Raw genomic sequence first — 16,336 nt, 5'->3', positions numbered from 1 at the left:
AAGTTGTCATATTTAAAACAAAAGAACTCACAGCATTTCTCTCAAGCATAGAAGGAAACTAGCATAGCAGCTACATTGGATAAATTAGTCCACTATCCTTGACACTCCCCATTTTTTCAGATAGGTTGTCCCCATTATTTTAAATTTTTCAAGGTGCCCCCAAAATGTTCCTGGATTTAGGTCTATTTTTAAAAAAGAAAATCATATTCTTCATCGTTTAAAAGGGATCCTGTTTGTCAAAATGCAAAACTGCACAGGAGATTGATGGAGGAAGGTTTCTTGCTGATATCATGAGAAGCCAAACAAACAGTGTCATGCACAGCCAACTTCTGCTTTAAACTTGCAGCTCTGCGTTTTCCCAGAGCTTGACCCTACAGAAGATGAGTATATTTAGACTGAAAGCAGTGAGGGCACCTACTGATCATGCGTGTTCCTTCAGCCACTGAATTTGTATGCTTAGAAAAGCACACAGCAAGTTTTCCTTCTACCTGCAGCTAAAACCACACGCAGCAAACACGGATACACTAAATGCATTGTGGGAACTGTAGTTCTCAGAAACGTAAAGGGCCTCTTGACAGGCTGCAGCCTCCCTCTTCAGGAGATCCTGCAGGAGCTTCTGAGAGCTTCCTCTCCCATCTACAGCTTGTGCAACAGGTCCCAGGCTCAGCCACAACATGACCCAAGAACCCAGTGTAAAGAGGCATGGCATAGATGCCCACTTAGGTCTGAAGACACCGGCACTTTTACAAGAGCCACGTAATGTTCATTTTGCACTTGCAAGAAATCGATCGTTCAGTGTAGCAGCTCCTAGCCTTTGGAGCCTTCCTGCCCATTGATATTAAAGGTAAAGGTAAAGGGACCCCTGACCATTAGGTTCTTTCGTGGCCAACTCTGGGGTTGCGGCACTCATCTTGCTTTATTGGCCGAGGAGGCTGGCGTACAGCTTCTGGGTCATGTGGCCAGCATGACTAAGCCACTTCTGGTGAACCAGAGCAGCACATGGAAATGCTGTTTACCTTCCCGCTGGAGCGGTACCTATTTATCTACTTGCACTTTTATGTACTTTTGAACTGCTAGGTTGGCAGGAGCTGGGACCGAGCAACCGGAGCTCACCCCATTGCGGGGATTTGAACTGCCGACCTTCTGATCGGCAAGTCCTAGGCTCTGTGGTTTAACCCACAGCGCCACCCGCGCCCCAAGCCCATTGATATTAGGCAGGGGCTTTCACTGTATTAAATATTTATGTTGTTGTTGTTGTTTAGTCGTGTCCGACTCTTCGTGACCCCATGGACCAGAGCACGCCAGGCACTCCTGTCTTCCACTGCCTCCCGCAGTTTGGTCAAACTCATGCTGGTAGCTTCGAGAACACTGTCCAACCATCTCGTCCTCTGTCGTCCCCTTCTCCTTGTGCCCTCCATCTTTCCCAACATCAGGGTCTTTTCCAGGGAGTCTTCTCTTCTCATGAGGTGGCCAAGGTATTGGAGTCTTAGCTTCAGGATCTGTCCTTCCAGTGAGCACTCAGGGCTGATTTCCTTCAGAATGGATAGGTTTGAGAGACCATAGGACTCTCAAGAGTCTCCTGCAGCACCATAATTCCAAAGCATCAATTCTTCGGCTAGCAGCCTTCTTTATGGTCCAGCTCTCACTTCCATACTTCACTACTGGGAAAACCATAGCTTTAACTATATGGACCTTTGTTGGCAAGGTGATGTCTCTGCTTTTTAAGATGCTGTCTATGTTTGTCATTTCTTTTCTCCCAAGAAGCAGGGGTCTTTTAATTTCGTGACTGCTGTCACCATCTGCAGTGATCATGGAGCCCAAGAAAGTAAAATCTCTCACTGCCTCCATTTCTTCCCCTTCTGTTTGCCAGGAGGTGTTGGGCCCAGTGGTCATGATCTTCGGTTTTTTGATGTTGAGCTTCAGACCGTATTTTGTGCTCTCCTCTTTCACCCTCATTAAAAGGTTCTTTAATTCCTCCTCACTTTCTGCCATCAAGATTGTGTCATCTGCATATCTGAGGTTGTTGATATTTCTTCCAGCAATCTTGATTCCAGCTTGGGATTCATCTAGCCCAGCCTTTCACATGATGAATTCTGCATATAAGTTAAATATTTATTTACTTATACCCACCCAATTGGCTGGGTTTCCCCAGCCACTCTGGGTAGTTCCCAACAAAATATTAAAAACACAGTAAAACATCAAACATTAAAAACGTCCCTAAAATGTTTGATCATAGAAATGTTAATTTAAAGAAGCAACAGGAAGAGTACATAGATTCGGATTTGTTTATATCTTATCATCACAGAAGTTTAACATCCATAGAAGTTAACTGAGAGCCCAATTAAACCACAACATAAACTTAAAATGCCAAATTTACAGAAAAGTCAGGGTCGGCCCAAAATCCACCTGGACACCAGATGGTTTTTGACGCCTGCTGAAAATTTCTTTGTACTTTTGGTACATTATGTTAGTAAGTATCAGTGTTTCGAAATGTTTCTGGGTTTTATTTTACATTTTAACACTTTTCTCATGCGATTTCTTTTTAAGGGTTGTTTTTATTGGTGCCTTCAATCCATATTTTGGATTGCCTACTGCAAACTTGCTTAGAGGTCTTTAGAACTAGTAAGCGATATATACATTTTGTGAAATGAAATGTCCACTAATATGGACGTTCCCATTCATTTGAGTGAGTCACAGAATTCTCTGTGTAGTCTCTTTCCTCTGGTGATAAAGTCCGCAGTTTCAATACATACAATACTAGGAACCAGCTCCATTGTTAATAAATGATAGCAGGGCTAGCGGAGGACCTCTGTCAGATAGGACCCAGGCACCTTGGCTGTCATTTCCTAGGTACATAAATCCTACATAAATTGTCTTGACTCTGCAAAGTTAAGCCTACCTGGACCATCTGGTGAATTTGCCTAAATACAACGTGAGAGAAGACTCAGCTTTATGTGAAGAGTAAGGCTGGGGCAGAAATTTGATTCAGTTCACATTTAAAGGCAAACTACTAAATTACACTCTCTGAAATAATACACAAACCAAAACACAGCTCTCCTTCAACATTCGCAGTTCTATGAATTTTGCAGTGCTCTTCTCCAGCCAGGTAATGTGTACAAAAATTCAAATGCTAGGGTAAAGTGTATCTCTATTAGAAGAGATAATATACCAAAATCCATTCTATTAGGGAAAATTGCATCGCAAAAAATATGTGTATTGGGAGAAAATGCATACAAAGATGTGTTTGGGTTTTTTTAAAGAAAGAAATGCATTAAAATGCAGGCAAATTTTCACGATGTTTTTTTTAAAAATCACAAATTGCTACAGAAATGTGAAAAACTGATTTTTAAGATTGGAAAAAAATGAAGTAACAAATTGACAGATCTATCCAGCCCTAGTAAAGGCCTATCATCTTTCCTTTTTAGACATAAATGAATGTGAGACCAGCAACCCATGTGCACAACTGTGCTACAACACGGTCGGATCTTTCATCTGCCAGTGCAATCAGGGCTTCGAATTAAGCCGGGACAGAATGAATTGCGATGGTGAGTGACTGTTGGCTACATTGGTGGTTCTCAAAGGACATGGGATGGTAGGAGGCTTTTAAGTTGACTTTGGGCGGTGCAATATGGGGGGGGTAGAAACATTAGTGACTCCAGATTCTCCATCATCCTAGTCAGAGGTTTCTAACTGTCCCCATTTGTTTTATCAGTAGTCTTCTAATGTTTAATGTCCACGGTCATCAGGTACAACCACAGTTAAGCACCTGGAAATCCCACTGATTTCAGAGGGCGAGCTAAGCAGTCACTGAAATCAATCCTGATGGGGCTTCACTTTGCACTGAATTGTGTCCGACTTCTGCAGAACATGGGCTTTGCATGCACAATGGTCTGGTTTGCATGTGAAGAACCTGTGCCCCCCTTCCCCAGGTGTTGTTGAACTACAATTCCCTTCAGCCTCAACTGATTATCAGGGACGATGAGAGCTGTAGTCCAGCAACATCTGGAGGGCCACAGGTTCCCCAGCCCTACTTTAAACCATAGTTAAACTATAGTTTAATGAGAACGTGGTGCATGCTGCTGAAATCATGTGCTGTTGCTCTTCTCCTGCCATGGTGCTGCAGAACAAACCACACTCTGGTTTACTCTTGCATCTGAACCCTGTGTTTTACTTCTTTTATAAACAAATCGCAAGCGGCAACCATGGTTTGTTCTTAGCTTACCGCTCATGGTTTGCTTGAGGGAAACAAAGAGCCCTGGTTTAGATATAACCCTACGCCAGGCCATGGTTTGTTTCCTGGACAGCAGGACAGGACCGAATATGATTTCCACAGCACATGCACATTAAACCATGGCTTATTTTAACTATGGTTTGAAGTGATGTGAAAATGAGGACAACGTCTCAAGCTTATTTCCTGGCATCTCTGGTTAAATGAGAGCCAGTGTGGTGTAGTGGTTAAGAGCGGTAGTCTCATAATCTGGTGAACTGGGTTCGCTTCCCCGCTCCTCCACATGCAGCTGCTGGGTGACCTTGGGCTAGTCACACTTCTCTGAAGTCTCTCAGCCCCACTCACCTCACAGAGTGTTTGTTGTGGGGGAGGAAGGGAAAGGAAAATGTTAGCCGTTCTGAGACTCCTTCGGGTAGTGATAAAGCGGGATATCAAATCCAAACTCTTCTTCTTTTTAAATGTTCCCAAATACCAGAAATAATATTGAGTCCGTCTCAAAGGCCTGTGCTCAAGTTGTGAAAACGGTGGGTTGGCAGCATCTTGCCACTCTTAAAAAGTGGTGCTTTGTGGGGGAAAAGGTTCAAGAGGGCTTATCTGTGAGTCACCTGCCTCGGGGGTTCCCTCAACCCTCCAGAGCATATTTAGGGGATGCAGAAGGGCAAAGGGGAGGCAATCCTGTTGCACAAGCAGACCTCCTTCTGTGCAGTCAACAACTTAGTTGAATCCCGCTCTGTGAGATATAACAGAACAGGAAGAGCTTTTTGTCCTAACCCTATAACTCTTATAAGGTTGTATCCAGCAGAGTCGTTGCATGAATGAAGTGACTTCTGCATGTGCAGGAGAACTTCCTGTCCCTCTCCTCATCTCACACACACTCTAAATCCACTTCATGGTTTCCTTGAACCCTTCAGAAGAGATGTTGTGGGTCAGGATATAGATGAAAGAGGGGGAGAAGAAGTTCTGTTGTCTGAGCAGAAGCTCTTCCCCTCATGCAGTGACGTAACTGGATTCAACCCACAGTTGAGAGCCAGTGTGGTGTAGTGGTTAAGAGCGGTAGACTCGTAATCTGGGGAACCGGGTTCGCGTCTCCGCTCCTCCACATGCAGCTGCTGGGTGACCTTGGGCCAGTCACACTTCTCTGAAGTCTCTCAGCCCCACTCACCTCACAGAGTGTTTGTTGTGGGGGAGGAAGGGAAAGGAGAATGTTAGCCACTTTGAGACTCCTTAAAGGGAGTGAAAGGCAGGATATCAAATCCAAACTCTTCTTCTTCTTCTTCTTAAAACTGAGCAAAACATTTACTAGCAATTTTACCCCACTTCAAATGGCAGGTGCTTTTCTGGGGTCAAAAGCCCTGGTCACTTTTCCCCTCTTCTTTTTCCCCTTTTTGATGCCTGCACATGTCTCAGATGGTGAAGACCCTGCTACTGGGTGTGGTTTTTTTAAAAAAAGAAATTAAACACAAGATGCCAGAATAAGAGGCAGAAGCGTTGCCTTCACTCTGATTGGACTTCAGACCCCAGATTTCATTGGCCAGTGCTCCCTGCTCTCAATCTGTTGCTTTGTATTTTTATCTTATGAACCACCCTGGCATCTTATGATGAAGTTGTATAAATATAGAAGTCAAATAAATAAATTGCAATGTTTTTTTATTAAAAAACAAACAAACCGGAGGAAAATATGGCGTCTAGCAGATGTCTCTGTTTTACAGATGTCAACGAATGCGGAACTTCGAACTACATTTGCATGTATCAATGTGTCAATGAACCAGGGAGGTATTCTTGCCTGTGTCCAGATGGATACCAGTTAATCAGAGGCAGAAACTGTCAAGGTAAGCATATTTCTCTTGTGGCACTTCTGCCGCCTTGATTCTAACATATAAACCAATATTGAACTGTGGGGTAGGAAGAATCACACCTTCTATATACTGCATAGTATCCCTTTATCGACTTTGTTAAGACAATCGTCCATGGTTTTCATCCTCCATCAACTCGTAGAACCTTATGGAGAGACATTCTCATTTGATTGCCTTTGTGCTGGGCCCGGAGGTAACCCAAGCAACACGGTCCAGGTCTGGTCCCGAATCCAAGGGTTCCATGAGGAGTCAGTCCAACAGGGCCAAGGCAGGACACGAGGCAGGAAACCAGGCAAGGACAGGCATAGGATCACAGGCAGGTTCTGGCAAACAGCAACGTTGCTCCCACAACCTGGGGCGGGGTCCAGCAGCCTTTTATGTCTGTCGGGGTAATGGCCAGTCCTGATCCCCCGGTGACTCACCTCCCTGTCTTGCCCGAAGCAAGCACTCCTCCTGCGAGTACTCAGGTCTCTCCTTCTCTCAGACCTCAGTCTCTCCAGCTGAGATGTCGGTGGGTTACTAGACCCAGAGGCTGCCTCAGCCTTCCCTGACCCAACTGGTAGTGGAGCAGCTGTAAGTGATGGCCCAGCTGGAGGCAACGAGGTAATCCCCACATCTGGAGCCAGGGCAGGCTCAGGCCCCTGATTTGGCCCAGCTGGTGCTTGTTGCAGGGGAACCTGTGCAGACTGGGGCTCTTCAGAATCAGGCCCCAGACTAGGTTCAGCTGCCGCCTGAGGCAAAGGGTCCGGTGCGGACTGAGAATCCTCTGGCTCCGAGTCCGAGCCCGAGTCCCAGGCCATCACAGCCTTTCTTGGAACGTCTAAAACCATCACCCACTACTTTTCTGTCTTTTCTGTGCAACCGCTAAGCTCTGTTTTCCTTGTATGGGCATTTTTGTTACTTGAAATTAAAAATCAATAATAATAACAACCATTTTTAAAGAGTCTTTCATTGTCTCGGGATTCTTCCTGTAAATCTCTTCAACATGGGCAGTGCAAAATGTCCCCTGTGCAACTTGCCACCAGCACAGCAAAGCAGGGGGCAGATGAACCTTCTTCACTCCCTGTAGGGAACTGCAAAGATCCAGGAAGAGGTGGGGGAGATATTAAGCATCTTACAGACCACAGTACATGATTGGTGGGCTCTGTGTAGGCCTGGTTTAAGATGAATGGAAGTCCTGCATGCATGAGGCTGGCAGCTATACGTGACGGGGGGCGGGTTCCAGACTTGTGGGGTCTACTTTATTTTTCACTAGAACCCCAAGATCTGCTAACAGAAGCCAGGTGACTTGGTGGGCAACTGGATCTGACTCATGTGCTAGAACCTTCCCTTGTCCACACTTCCACTTGTCCCACTGATTTACTGCTGAATCACAGCAAATGGCAATCGGCTATTGTTATGTACTGAAGTTCTCACCCTGGGCCAGCAGGGGGATACTGTAGATAGTTTTCACTCAGGTCCACATATGCAAATAAAGGGTTGAAAGTGACGTTCAGTGATTGGATAGTTACAGAATGTTGTTACAGTTGCGTTGTACTGGAGCTCTATATAAGCAGGCTGGCTGAACCCTTCAGTTCAGTTCAGTTCTGGCCTGTAAATAAACAAGAGCTGTTTGAATAATCGCTGTGTCGTCTGATATGTTCACCCACAACTTAGCAGCTATTCTGTGGATTAGCGTTTGTTCCGATTCAGCAGCAAACAGCGGGTTTTTCTGGGGAAAGTGGTGAGACAAATGAACAACCACTCAGACCCAAGCCTGGAAAGCACGGGGCAAGCAGAACTATGGACAAAACCTTTGATAGGGGGAGCCACAACCCACCTTACATCGTTATGACATCCAGTGATATCAGTTTAGTTTTGCCCCAGCCTGGTGATCATCAGCTTGTGGTAACACACAGGCAAGCTTTCTCAGTGCCGTCATCAGGGTTGTGGAATGCACGTCTTTCTAAAATAAGAGAAGTCATCAGTATTGGCATGCCGCTGGCTCCTGTTTAGGCAAGCATTCTCCTGGATCTGAACTTACGATGACATTGTTCTAACTGGGTTTTTTAAACTGTTTGTTGCATTTTTAAACTGTGTCGTTTAATTAAAGATGTTTTAATGTCATTTCATATTTTAATTATGGATTGATTAGATAGTTTTAAATCACCTGCGCTCAAAAAATGTACACTGAACTGCTGATCTGCTACAGGAGGCATGTTCAAGGTGTTACTATTGGTATATCAAGCCCTTTACAATTTGGGACTGGTTTACATACGATATCACCTTACCTCGATCGCTTCGATCAATGGAATTGGCACTACTACAAGTGCCACCTAAAACTCATTCCACATTTGTGAGAAAGTCGTTTAGTGCATCCTTTTCAGCACCTGCTGAAGACATTCATACTCAGACGAGCCTACCCAAACACTTACAAAGTTTGTATGAGTTTTGATTTGGGGAGGGGGCCTATTCTATTGCGGTTTTAACTTTTCGTCTGTTTTAAATTGCAGCTGTAAAATTTGTAGTGATAATTAAATCTTTGGGGGAGTAAACCAATTTTATGTTTTATTTACTATCATGCAGTATATCAATTTTATGAAATAAGTAAATAAATAATCAGGCCATAGGGCTGGAGGTTCTCTACTGCCAGCTTAGTAGAGGCAGCTATCTGCTGCAGATTCAAGTACAAAGGCCTGTCTAAATTACAACAGTTCAGGGGTTCTGCCAGCAAAACTCCAAAGCATGGGTAGGCAAATGATACGATAATCTTTATTGTCATTGTCCCATACAGAACAACAAAATTGAAAAAATCTACATCAGACATTCAAAAACCAACAAGCCTGCTATCCCAGCCTGGTTAACCCCCTAAAAACTAAGGCCCAGGGGCCAAATCTGGCCCAATCGCCTTCTAAATCCGGCCCACGGACGGTCTGGGAATCAGCATGTTTTTACATGAGTAGAATGTGTCCTTTTATTTAAAAGGCATCTCTGGGTTATTTGTGGGGCATAGGAATTCGTTCATTATTATTTTTTCAAAATATAGTCCGGCCCCCCACAAGGTCTGAGGGACAGTGGACCGGTCCGCTGCTGAAAAAGTTTGCTGACCCCTGCTCTAAAGGTTCACTTCTTTCGCTTCCTCTCTTAGATATCAATGAATGTGAAGTGGGCCATGAATGCCGGGAGGACGAAATGTGCTGGAACTATCACGGCGGATATCGCTGTTACCCGAGGAACCCTTGCCAAGAGCCTTATGTGCTGTCGTCTGAAAAGTAAGGGGAGCCGCTAAGAGATCTTTTAGCAAAGCCTCATTTGCAACGTTCAGAGCTGCAAAGCCCACAGGTGCGAGGAGTTTGTTTTTCAGTCGTTGTGGTTTGTCTTACAGTCGCTGCGTTTGCCCGGTGTCCAACCCCCTTTGCCGAGATCTTCCATACTCCATTGTGCACAAATACATGAGCATCCGCTCAGAAAGAACGACTCCGTCCGATATCTTCCAAATCCAGGCGACCACAATTTACCCCAATACCATTAACACGTTCCGGATCAAATCTGGAAATGAGAACGGAGACTTCGTCCTGAGAGTGAGTATTTCGCCAAGTTCCGCTAACAAAATTTGACTCGGCTCACCTGGGTTTCCATAAAGCTCCCATAAGGGCAGCAGCATAGTGCGGTTTGCCGGCTCCTGGGTCGGCACATGAATGAAGCCCGCTGTGCCAGCCCAGCTCTCGCTGTCAATACTGCCAGAGCACCACCCCCACCAGAGAAAAGAAGGGCCACACTGCCCCACCTGTCCCCACACAGGTGAGAGCCCAGGTGCCTGATGCAGCCCTTGGCAGGCGACTCTCACCCCCACCCTGACACCCATGGGTGGGATGAGGAGGACGCAGCAGTCATGCCCCCGTCAATTCCAGCCTCACAAATCGAGGGTGAGGCTAGGATCAAAGGCACATGGCTGTTGCATCCTTCTCACACCACCCTGCCAGCTTTAGGAATATTTGAGAAAAATAAAATGAATTCAGCTCTGCAGCTGGGAGGGTAAGAAGGTATTGATTTTCATTCCAACACGTGATAATAATTATTATTTATTATTTATTATTTATTATTTATTATTTATTATTTATTATTTATTATTTATTATTTATTATTTATTATTTATTATTTATTATTTATTATTTATTATTTATTATTTATACCCTGCCCATCTGGCTGGGTTTCCCCAGCCACTCTGGGCGACTTCCAACACAATATTAAAATACAATAATGCCTCAAACATTAAAAGCTTCCCTAAACAGGGCTGGCTTCAGATGTCGTCTAAAAGTCTGGTAGTTGTTGTTCTCTTTGACATCTGGTGGGAGGGTCTTCCACAGGATAGGTGCCACTACCGAGAAGGCCCTCTGCCTGGTTCCCTGTAACTTGGCTTCTCGCAGTGAGGGAACCGCCAGAAGGCCCTCGGTTCAGCTCAGTGTCTGGGCTGAACGGTGGGGGAGGAGACGCTCCTTCGGGTATACTGGACCGAGGCCGTTTGTCGCATGCAGCCTTGGGGCTGTTCTGCTGCAGTTCTGCTTCCATCAAAGACGACGTTATTTGTCTCACTCTCTGCTGCGAGAGAATTTTACTTAATTATCATTACATTATTCCGCACCATTTCAGTGCAAAGGATGTGCAATGCTTATGGAGTGGAAAGGAATCCATTACCGTATTTTTCGCTCCATAGGGCGCACCTAGTTTTTAGGGGGGGGGAAATAAAGAAAAAAATTACCCCCCCCCAGCCCCAAAGAGCAAAGAAGCCAAGACAGATCCATCCCTCTGGCTGTCTTGGCTTCCTCTTTAGCCACGCACAACCTCTCCAGCCGGGAGAGGCTGCGCGCAGCTTTGGCAGAAGCCAAGACAGCGAACGGGATGGATCCTGCTCGCTGTCTTGGCTTCGTTTTTAGCCGCGGGGCTGGGGCTGGGGAAGCCCAAGCTTCCCCCGACCCCAGCCCCCAGAACGGGTCCGGGAGCGGTGACGAGGTTGTGCGCAACCTCGCCTTCGCTTCCAGAGCTTGCTGTTATCCGCTCCCCGGGCTGCAGGCTGCTATCCGCAAGCCTTCGGAGCCCGGCGGGAACTCCCGCCGGGCTCCGAAGGCTTGCGGAAAGCTTCCTGAAGCCTGGAGAGCGAGAGGGGTCGGTGCGCACCGACCCCTCTCGCTCTCCAGGTGTCAGCGAAAGCCTGCATTCGCTCCATAGGACACACACACATTTCCCCTTCATTTCTAGAGGGGAAAAAGTGCGTCCTATAGAGCGAAAAATACGGTGCCTATTGTTTGCAGACATCAGCAGCAAGAGTACCGATTATTTTGCTGGACAAATGTTCATTCCAGACATGGTGGCAATTTCCACTCTCTAACATCCCCATCCATAACTCAGTGAAAACACTGCCCGTTGAAACTTACTCTCAGGTGGGTGGGGTGGAGACAGGTGATAACTTCCAATTCCTTATTTTCTTTCAGCAAACAAGCTCTGTGAGCGCAATGCTTGTGTTGGTGAAGCCGTTAACGGGACCTCGAGAACATATCATTGACCTGGAGCTGCTTACCGTCAACAGTATGAACTATCGGTCGAGTTCCGTGCTGAGATTAACGCTAATTGTAGGACCATATCCCTTTTAGCCTCTGCAGCTAAGCCACTCGCAAGCACCCACAGCAGCCAAAGAAATATTCCCTTAAATGAAGCACTTACGACTTTATTTATAGAATTTACGGGGTGTGTTTGTTTTGGTTTTTTTAAAAGGGGAGGGGAAAGCCCCTTTATTAAGGAAATTAGTACTTGTAACCGCGCTGTTATGCTTATAATTCAAGAGTAGGATATGTGTTTCAGCAATATAACCTGGGCATTGCAAACCTTCTGTATAAAGACGGCATTTCTCCCCACCCGATTCCTTGCGCACGTAAGTCACACACCAACTGCACAGCAATGCTATTCCCACTGGGAAGAGTGGGGTCGTACCCACTGGCTTTGCCCCAGACCCTCATGTGTTCGATGGAAGTGGTGGAAGAGCGCTGTGCGCATGGAAACCGCACGTGCGTTGCCTCTGTGCGCACACCACAGAGGACCCCAATCACAGAGGCTTTCCAATCGCATGAAAGAGTTTGCATGCATAACTGGGGTCCAGCCACACCTTCCACTGAATACACAGAGGTTGGGGAGGCAGAAGGACAAGGCCAGAGACCAAAATCTCACAAACACCCTCCCCCAGTGCATTCAGTCATCACGGTTTGGAAATGAGAATTGGGCTATAATTGTTGCCTTTCTCATTTTCTTTCTAGAATAGCAGGACATCACCTTCAAATACAGACTGTTTTATCCACAGATAAAGTAAAAATTAGATTTGACTGAGAGCTAACACTTTTCTATTACAGTCATACCTCGGGTTAAAGATGCTTCCGGTTAAATCTTTTCAGGTTGAGTCCCACAGCTACCCAGAAGTACCAGAAAGGGTTACTTCCGGGTTTCGCCACTCGCGCATGTGCAGAAGCTCAAAATGGTGTCTCGTGCATGCGCAGAAGCGGCGAATCGCGACCCGTGCATGCGCAGGCACACGTTACGTTCTGCTCTGGTTGCGAATGGGGCTCCAGAACGGATCCCGTTCGCAACCAGAGGTACCACTGTATGAGATCCTGGGTTGGATAGTGTTTTACCTATTCCCACTGATTTTTTATGGGGAAATGAGCCCAGCGCAGATGATGTTCTTCTTTTTGCAAGGGCTGCCCTGCTTACTTCAATGGAAGAAGCCCAATTTCAAGCACAATGGTACCTCGGGTTAAGTACTTAATTCATTCCAGAGGTCTGTTCTTAACCTGAAACTGTTCTTAACCTGCAGCACCACTTTAGCTAATGGGGCCTCCGGCTGCTGCCGTGCCGCCGGAGCACGATTTCTGTTCTTATCCTGAAGCAAAGTTCTTAACCTGAAGCACTATTTCTGGGTTAGCAGAGTCTGTAACCTGAAGCGTATGTAACCCGAGGTACCACTGTACGTTCATCTGTAGACGTGGGTGAAATAGTGCTGCTAGCATACCCAAGAGCTTCGTGTGCACATTGAAGCACACCTGTAGGGTAGGACCCAGCCATAGAGGGCCACTTTTGATATCCCAATGTTGTTTAAAATCAGCGGGACTTGAATGCACTTTGTACTGGCAGGAAAGTGTCCCTGGGTTCAAAAGCCTGGTGGTCATAGAATCTATGAGGGAGGGAATCTTTTACAGACCGAAGGCCACAGCCCCTCGTCGGAAGCCTCCCAGGGGCCACATGGCAGTGGTGGGTGGGGCCAGCTGCAAAAGTGGGTGTGCCCAGAGGGGAAGGCGAGCAAAACAACAGATGTGACTCCTGCCTTTGTACAGCAAGACAACTTTTCAGCCATGCAGAGATCTGTGTTTTTGATGCAGAAACTCATTCATATGCCTCGCCGTCCTCCACTGAGGCATTATCGCAGTTCAAGCGTGCATTTCAGCGAGGCAAAAGCACTTGGGCAGGGGGCAGAGGTGTGGCTTGAGAAGGGTGTGTGGCCTAGGCAGAGTCCCAAGAGCCTGATATAGGGGAACGGAGGACGACATTTGGCATTCAGAGTGCAGGCATAGCTGTCAACAGTCCCTTATTTGGCGGGAAAGTCCCTTATCCCAGCGCTGTGTCCCACTGTTGTCCCTTATTGATGATGTCCCTTAAATTTCCTGGGTTTCAAAGGAAGCAGCTCCTCTCCCTCCCTGCCTGCCTGCCATCCAGGAAGGAGGGAGGCCCCAACTGTGTTGCTGGGGGGTGGAGCTTGCCTGCCTTCTGCCGATCAAATCGGCCGCGTTGCCTGGGGACTCGCCTTTGCTCAGCGCTTCCCAGCAGAGAGGTGACGGTGGTTTTCCTTGCTGCATCCCCTTTGCCAGGTTGCTGCAGTGTGGGAACCACCGCTTGAGGCTTCTTTTGGCTGCTGGTTGACTAAAATCCCTTATTTTGGCTGCTGATCCCATATTTTCGAGGCTGCTGGTCCCTTATTTTCAAATCTGTCAGTTGACAGCTATGAGTGCAGGTTTCCCAATCCTTGTCGTAGGTGTTGCTGTGTATTCAGTGGTCTGTGTTTGCCTGAGCTTGAGTCTTGACTAAGGATTCTGAGCCCCTGTGTTCTGATTCGATATATGATATCCAATCCCAGAACATTTAAGGGTTTGGGCCTCTGCCATTGGCCCTTAAACTCTGAGTTATGATTCGCAGCTTGGAAGTTTAGACAGCCAATCACATGGGGAGTGGGAGTGGCCCAGGCCTTCAGAAATGTATATAAGCAGTTGCTTTGCCCCTGTTGTCCAGTTCTGTAGTTCAATAAAGGTTCTTGCTGTTATTACTGTGTCTTGCCTCGTGGGAACCCACCTAGACTTCAGGTGGTTTATTTGTACATCCCATTGTCCACAAACCCACGTTGTGCACGAAGTGCTTCAATCAAAACAGGCCGTTCAAATGATCAACTCCCACCCGGAAACCTATGTCCCCACTGTGGAAGGACGTGTGGATCCAGAACTGACCTCCACAATTAATGAACCTAAGTTAGTCATGCCCATTAATGTCAGTGGGTCTACTCTAGCACTGGATACAACCCAGTGAAATGAATGGACCTGCCTAACCTAGGTACAGTGGTGCCCCGCAAGACGAACGCCTTGCAAGATGGAAAACCCGCTAGACGAAAGGGTTTTCCGTTTTGGAGGCGCTTCGCAAAACGAATTTCCCTATGGGCTTGCTTCGCAAGACAAAATGTCTTGCAAGTTCCTGCGGGTTCCCCCCCCCCCTTTTCCCCCCTTTTCCTAAGCCGCTAAGCCGCTTATCAGCTGATCTGCTGATAAGCCGCTTATCAGCTGATCCACTAAAAGCCGCTAAACCGCTATACGAAGAGCCTCACGGAACGGATTCATTTCATCTTGCGAGGCACCACTGTATATCAATTTCAGCGGGTTTACTATGAGTAGAAATTAGTTGGCTACAACCTGTTAACAGACACGCCGTTAAGACCATCTAACACCGTTAAGAGATCTAACAGTAAGATAGCTCGCCCACATTAAACAATGTGGATAGAGGTTATAAAAAAAGAAGAATTAATTCCTCAGACACCTATTTTTTCTCTCCTATTCGATTTTTGTGTTCTTGTTCTTTAACTGATCTGGGATTAATGAGCACCATAAAGAGAAAATAGTTCGCACTGGGTGTTTCCATACCACTTATTACCACTTTATCTTTTCCAAGAAAAATGGGACATAAGGAAGAAGGTTTGCCAACAATGAGTGAAGCTCCCAATGGAAAGACAACATCATTTGGAGAAATGTTTCTGCATGAGTATTGTTCCTTGCTTCTTTCTAGTTCCTGAGCAAAGGAGGGGTGGGTGGGGGAATATATGTTTGTATACTAAGATCCCCCAATTGAAAAAACAGCTGCTTATACCATGTTCTCTTTTTCTTTTTAAACCATTTTTGGCTTTGACTTGTGTTGGGTTTTTTTTTCAGAATTTGGGATCCAAGAGCTGGCTCCCCTTTGTTAAACTTTCTACAATACAGCAGTGCCTTGCTCATCCTATATATCTGTTTTATAACTCAGATTTGCAATTCTAAATGTACAGTGTTCATTAAAAAAAACAAAACGGTAGTAAAACCTGGAACTGAATACATCCCTTTGTAATATGTAAAACCTTCTCTTGTTTCTTCATCGAAAAACCATAACGAAGTCTTTGATGTACAATTTTTTATAAAATAAATAAATAAATAAACCTGTTTTTAGTGGACTTGCTTTGTCTTGCGAGTTATTTTATCTTAAAAGGACAGCTCAAAGAAACCAGATCAGCAGCTGGTATATGTCAGTGGATTGTGTTGCTAATGTGAAAGAAACACACAAGTTTACATCAGCTGCACATCTGCCTGTGACTTCGTAGTGGGAGAGAGCATCTTCTCTGAATCATTCAGAAAAGGGACAATTGAGAACAGGCAGGAAAAATGCTTCCTGTCTATAGCTGTCAAGCGTCCCTTATTTGAAGGGACAGTCCCTTATTCCAGCGCCATGTCCCGCTGCTGTCCCTTATTGATGGATGTCCCTTAAATGTCCCTTAAATGATGTCCCTTAAATTTCAAAGGAAGCAGCTCCTCTCCCTCCCTCCCTCCCTCCCTCCCTGCCGGCCAAGGAGGAGAAGACCCTCTGCCTGCTTCCCTGTAACTTGGCTTCTCGCAGCGAGGGAACCGCCAGAAGGCCCTCAGCGCTGGACCTTAGTGTCCAGGCAGAACGA

The 16,336-nt window shown here is 46.1% G+C and overlaps 1 protein-coding gene and 1 long non-coding RNA gene across 4 annotated transcripts in view; one reads left to right on the top strand and one right to left on the bottom strand.

Moving 5' to 3' along the window:
* Positions 1-14,618, top strand: part of EFEMP1 (EGF containing fibulin extracellular matrix protein 1) — a 73,868-nt gene extending 59,250 nt beyond the window's left edge. Inside the window, exons 6-11 of one of the 3 annotated variants that reach the window (XR_014154559.1) lie at positions 3,426-3,545; positions 5,938-6,057; positions 9,209-9,332; positions 9,446-9,641; positions 11,550-13,661; positions 14,106-14,618. Coding sequence is in view for 1 of the 3 variants with exons in the window: in XM_081854870.1 (XP_081710996.1) it covers positions 3,426-3,545; positions 5,938-6,057; positions 9,209-9,332; positions 9,446-9,641; positions 11,550-11,708 (719 nt within the window). In the remaining 2 variants the exon portion in view is untranslated. Of the gene's footprint in view, positions 1-3,425; positions 3,546-5,937; positions 6,058-9,208; positions 9,333-9,445; positions 9,642-11,549; positions 13,739-14,105 lie in introns of those variants that run through there. The other 2 variants (XR_014154560.1, XM_081854870.1) reach the window with 2 other exon arrangements.
* On the bottom strand, positions 11,819-16,058 carry LOC309338030. Its single transcript, XR_014154593.1, has 2 exons — positions 14,999-16,058; positions 11,819-14,696 (listed from the first exon to the last, which is right to left on the bottom strand). It is a non-coding gene; the product is annotated as an uncharacterized lncRNA (long non-coding RNA).
* Between the last annotated feature and the right edge of the window lie 278 nt (positions 16,059-16,336).

The sequence above is a fragment of the Podarcis erhardii genome (assembly GCF_964252035.2).
Source record: "Podarcis erhardii genome assembly, chromosome: 3".
Taxonomy (NCBI): domain Eukaryota; kingdom Metazoa; phylum Chordata; class Lepidosauria; order Squamata; family Lacertidae; genus Podarcis; species Podarcis erhardii.
Note: the sequence above shows the minus strand (reverse complement) of the source record. Positions and strands in the feature narration are given on the sequence as shown.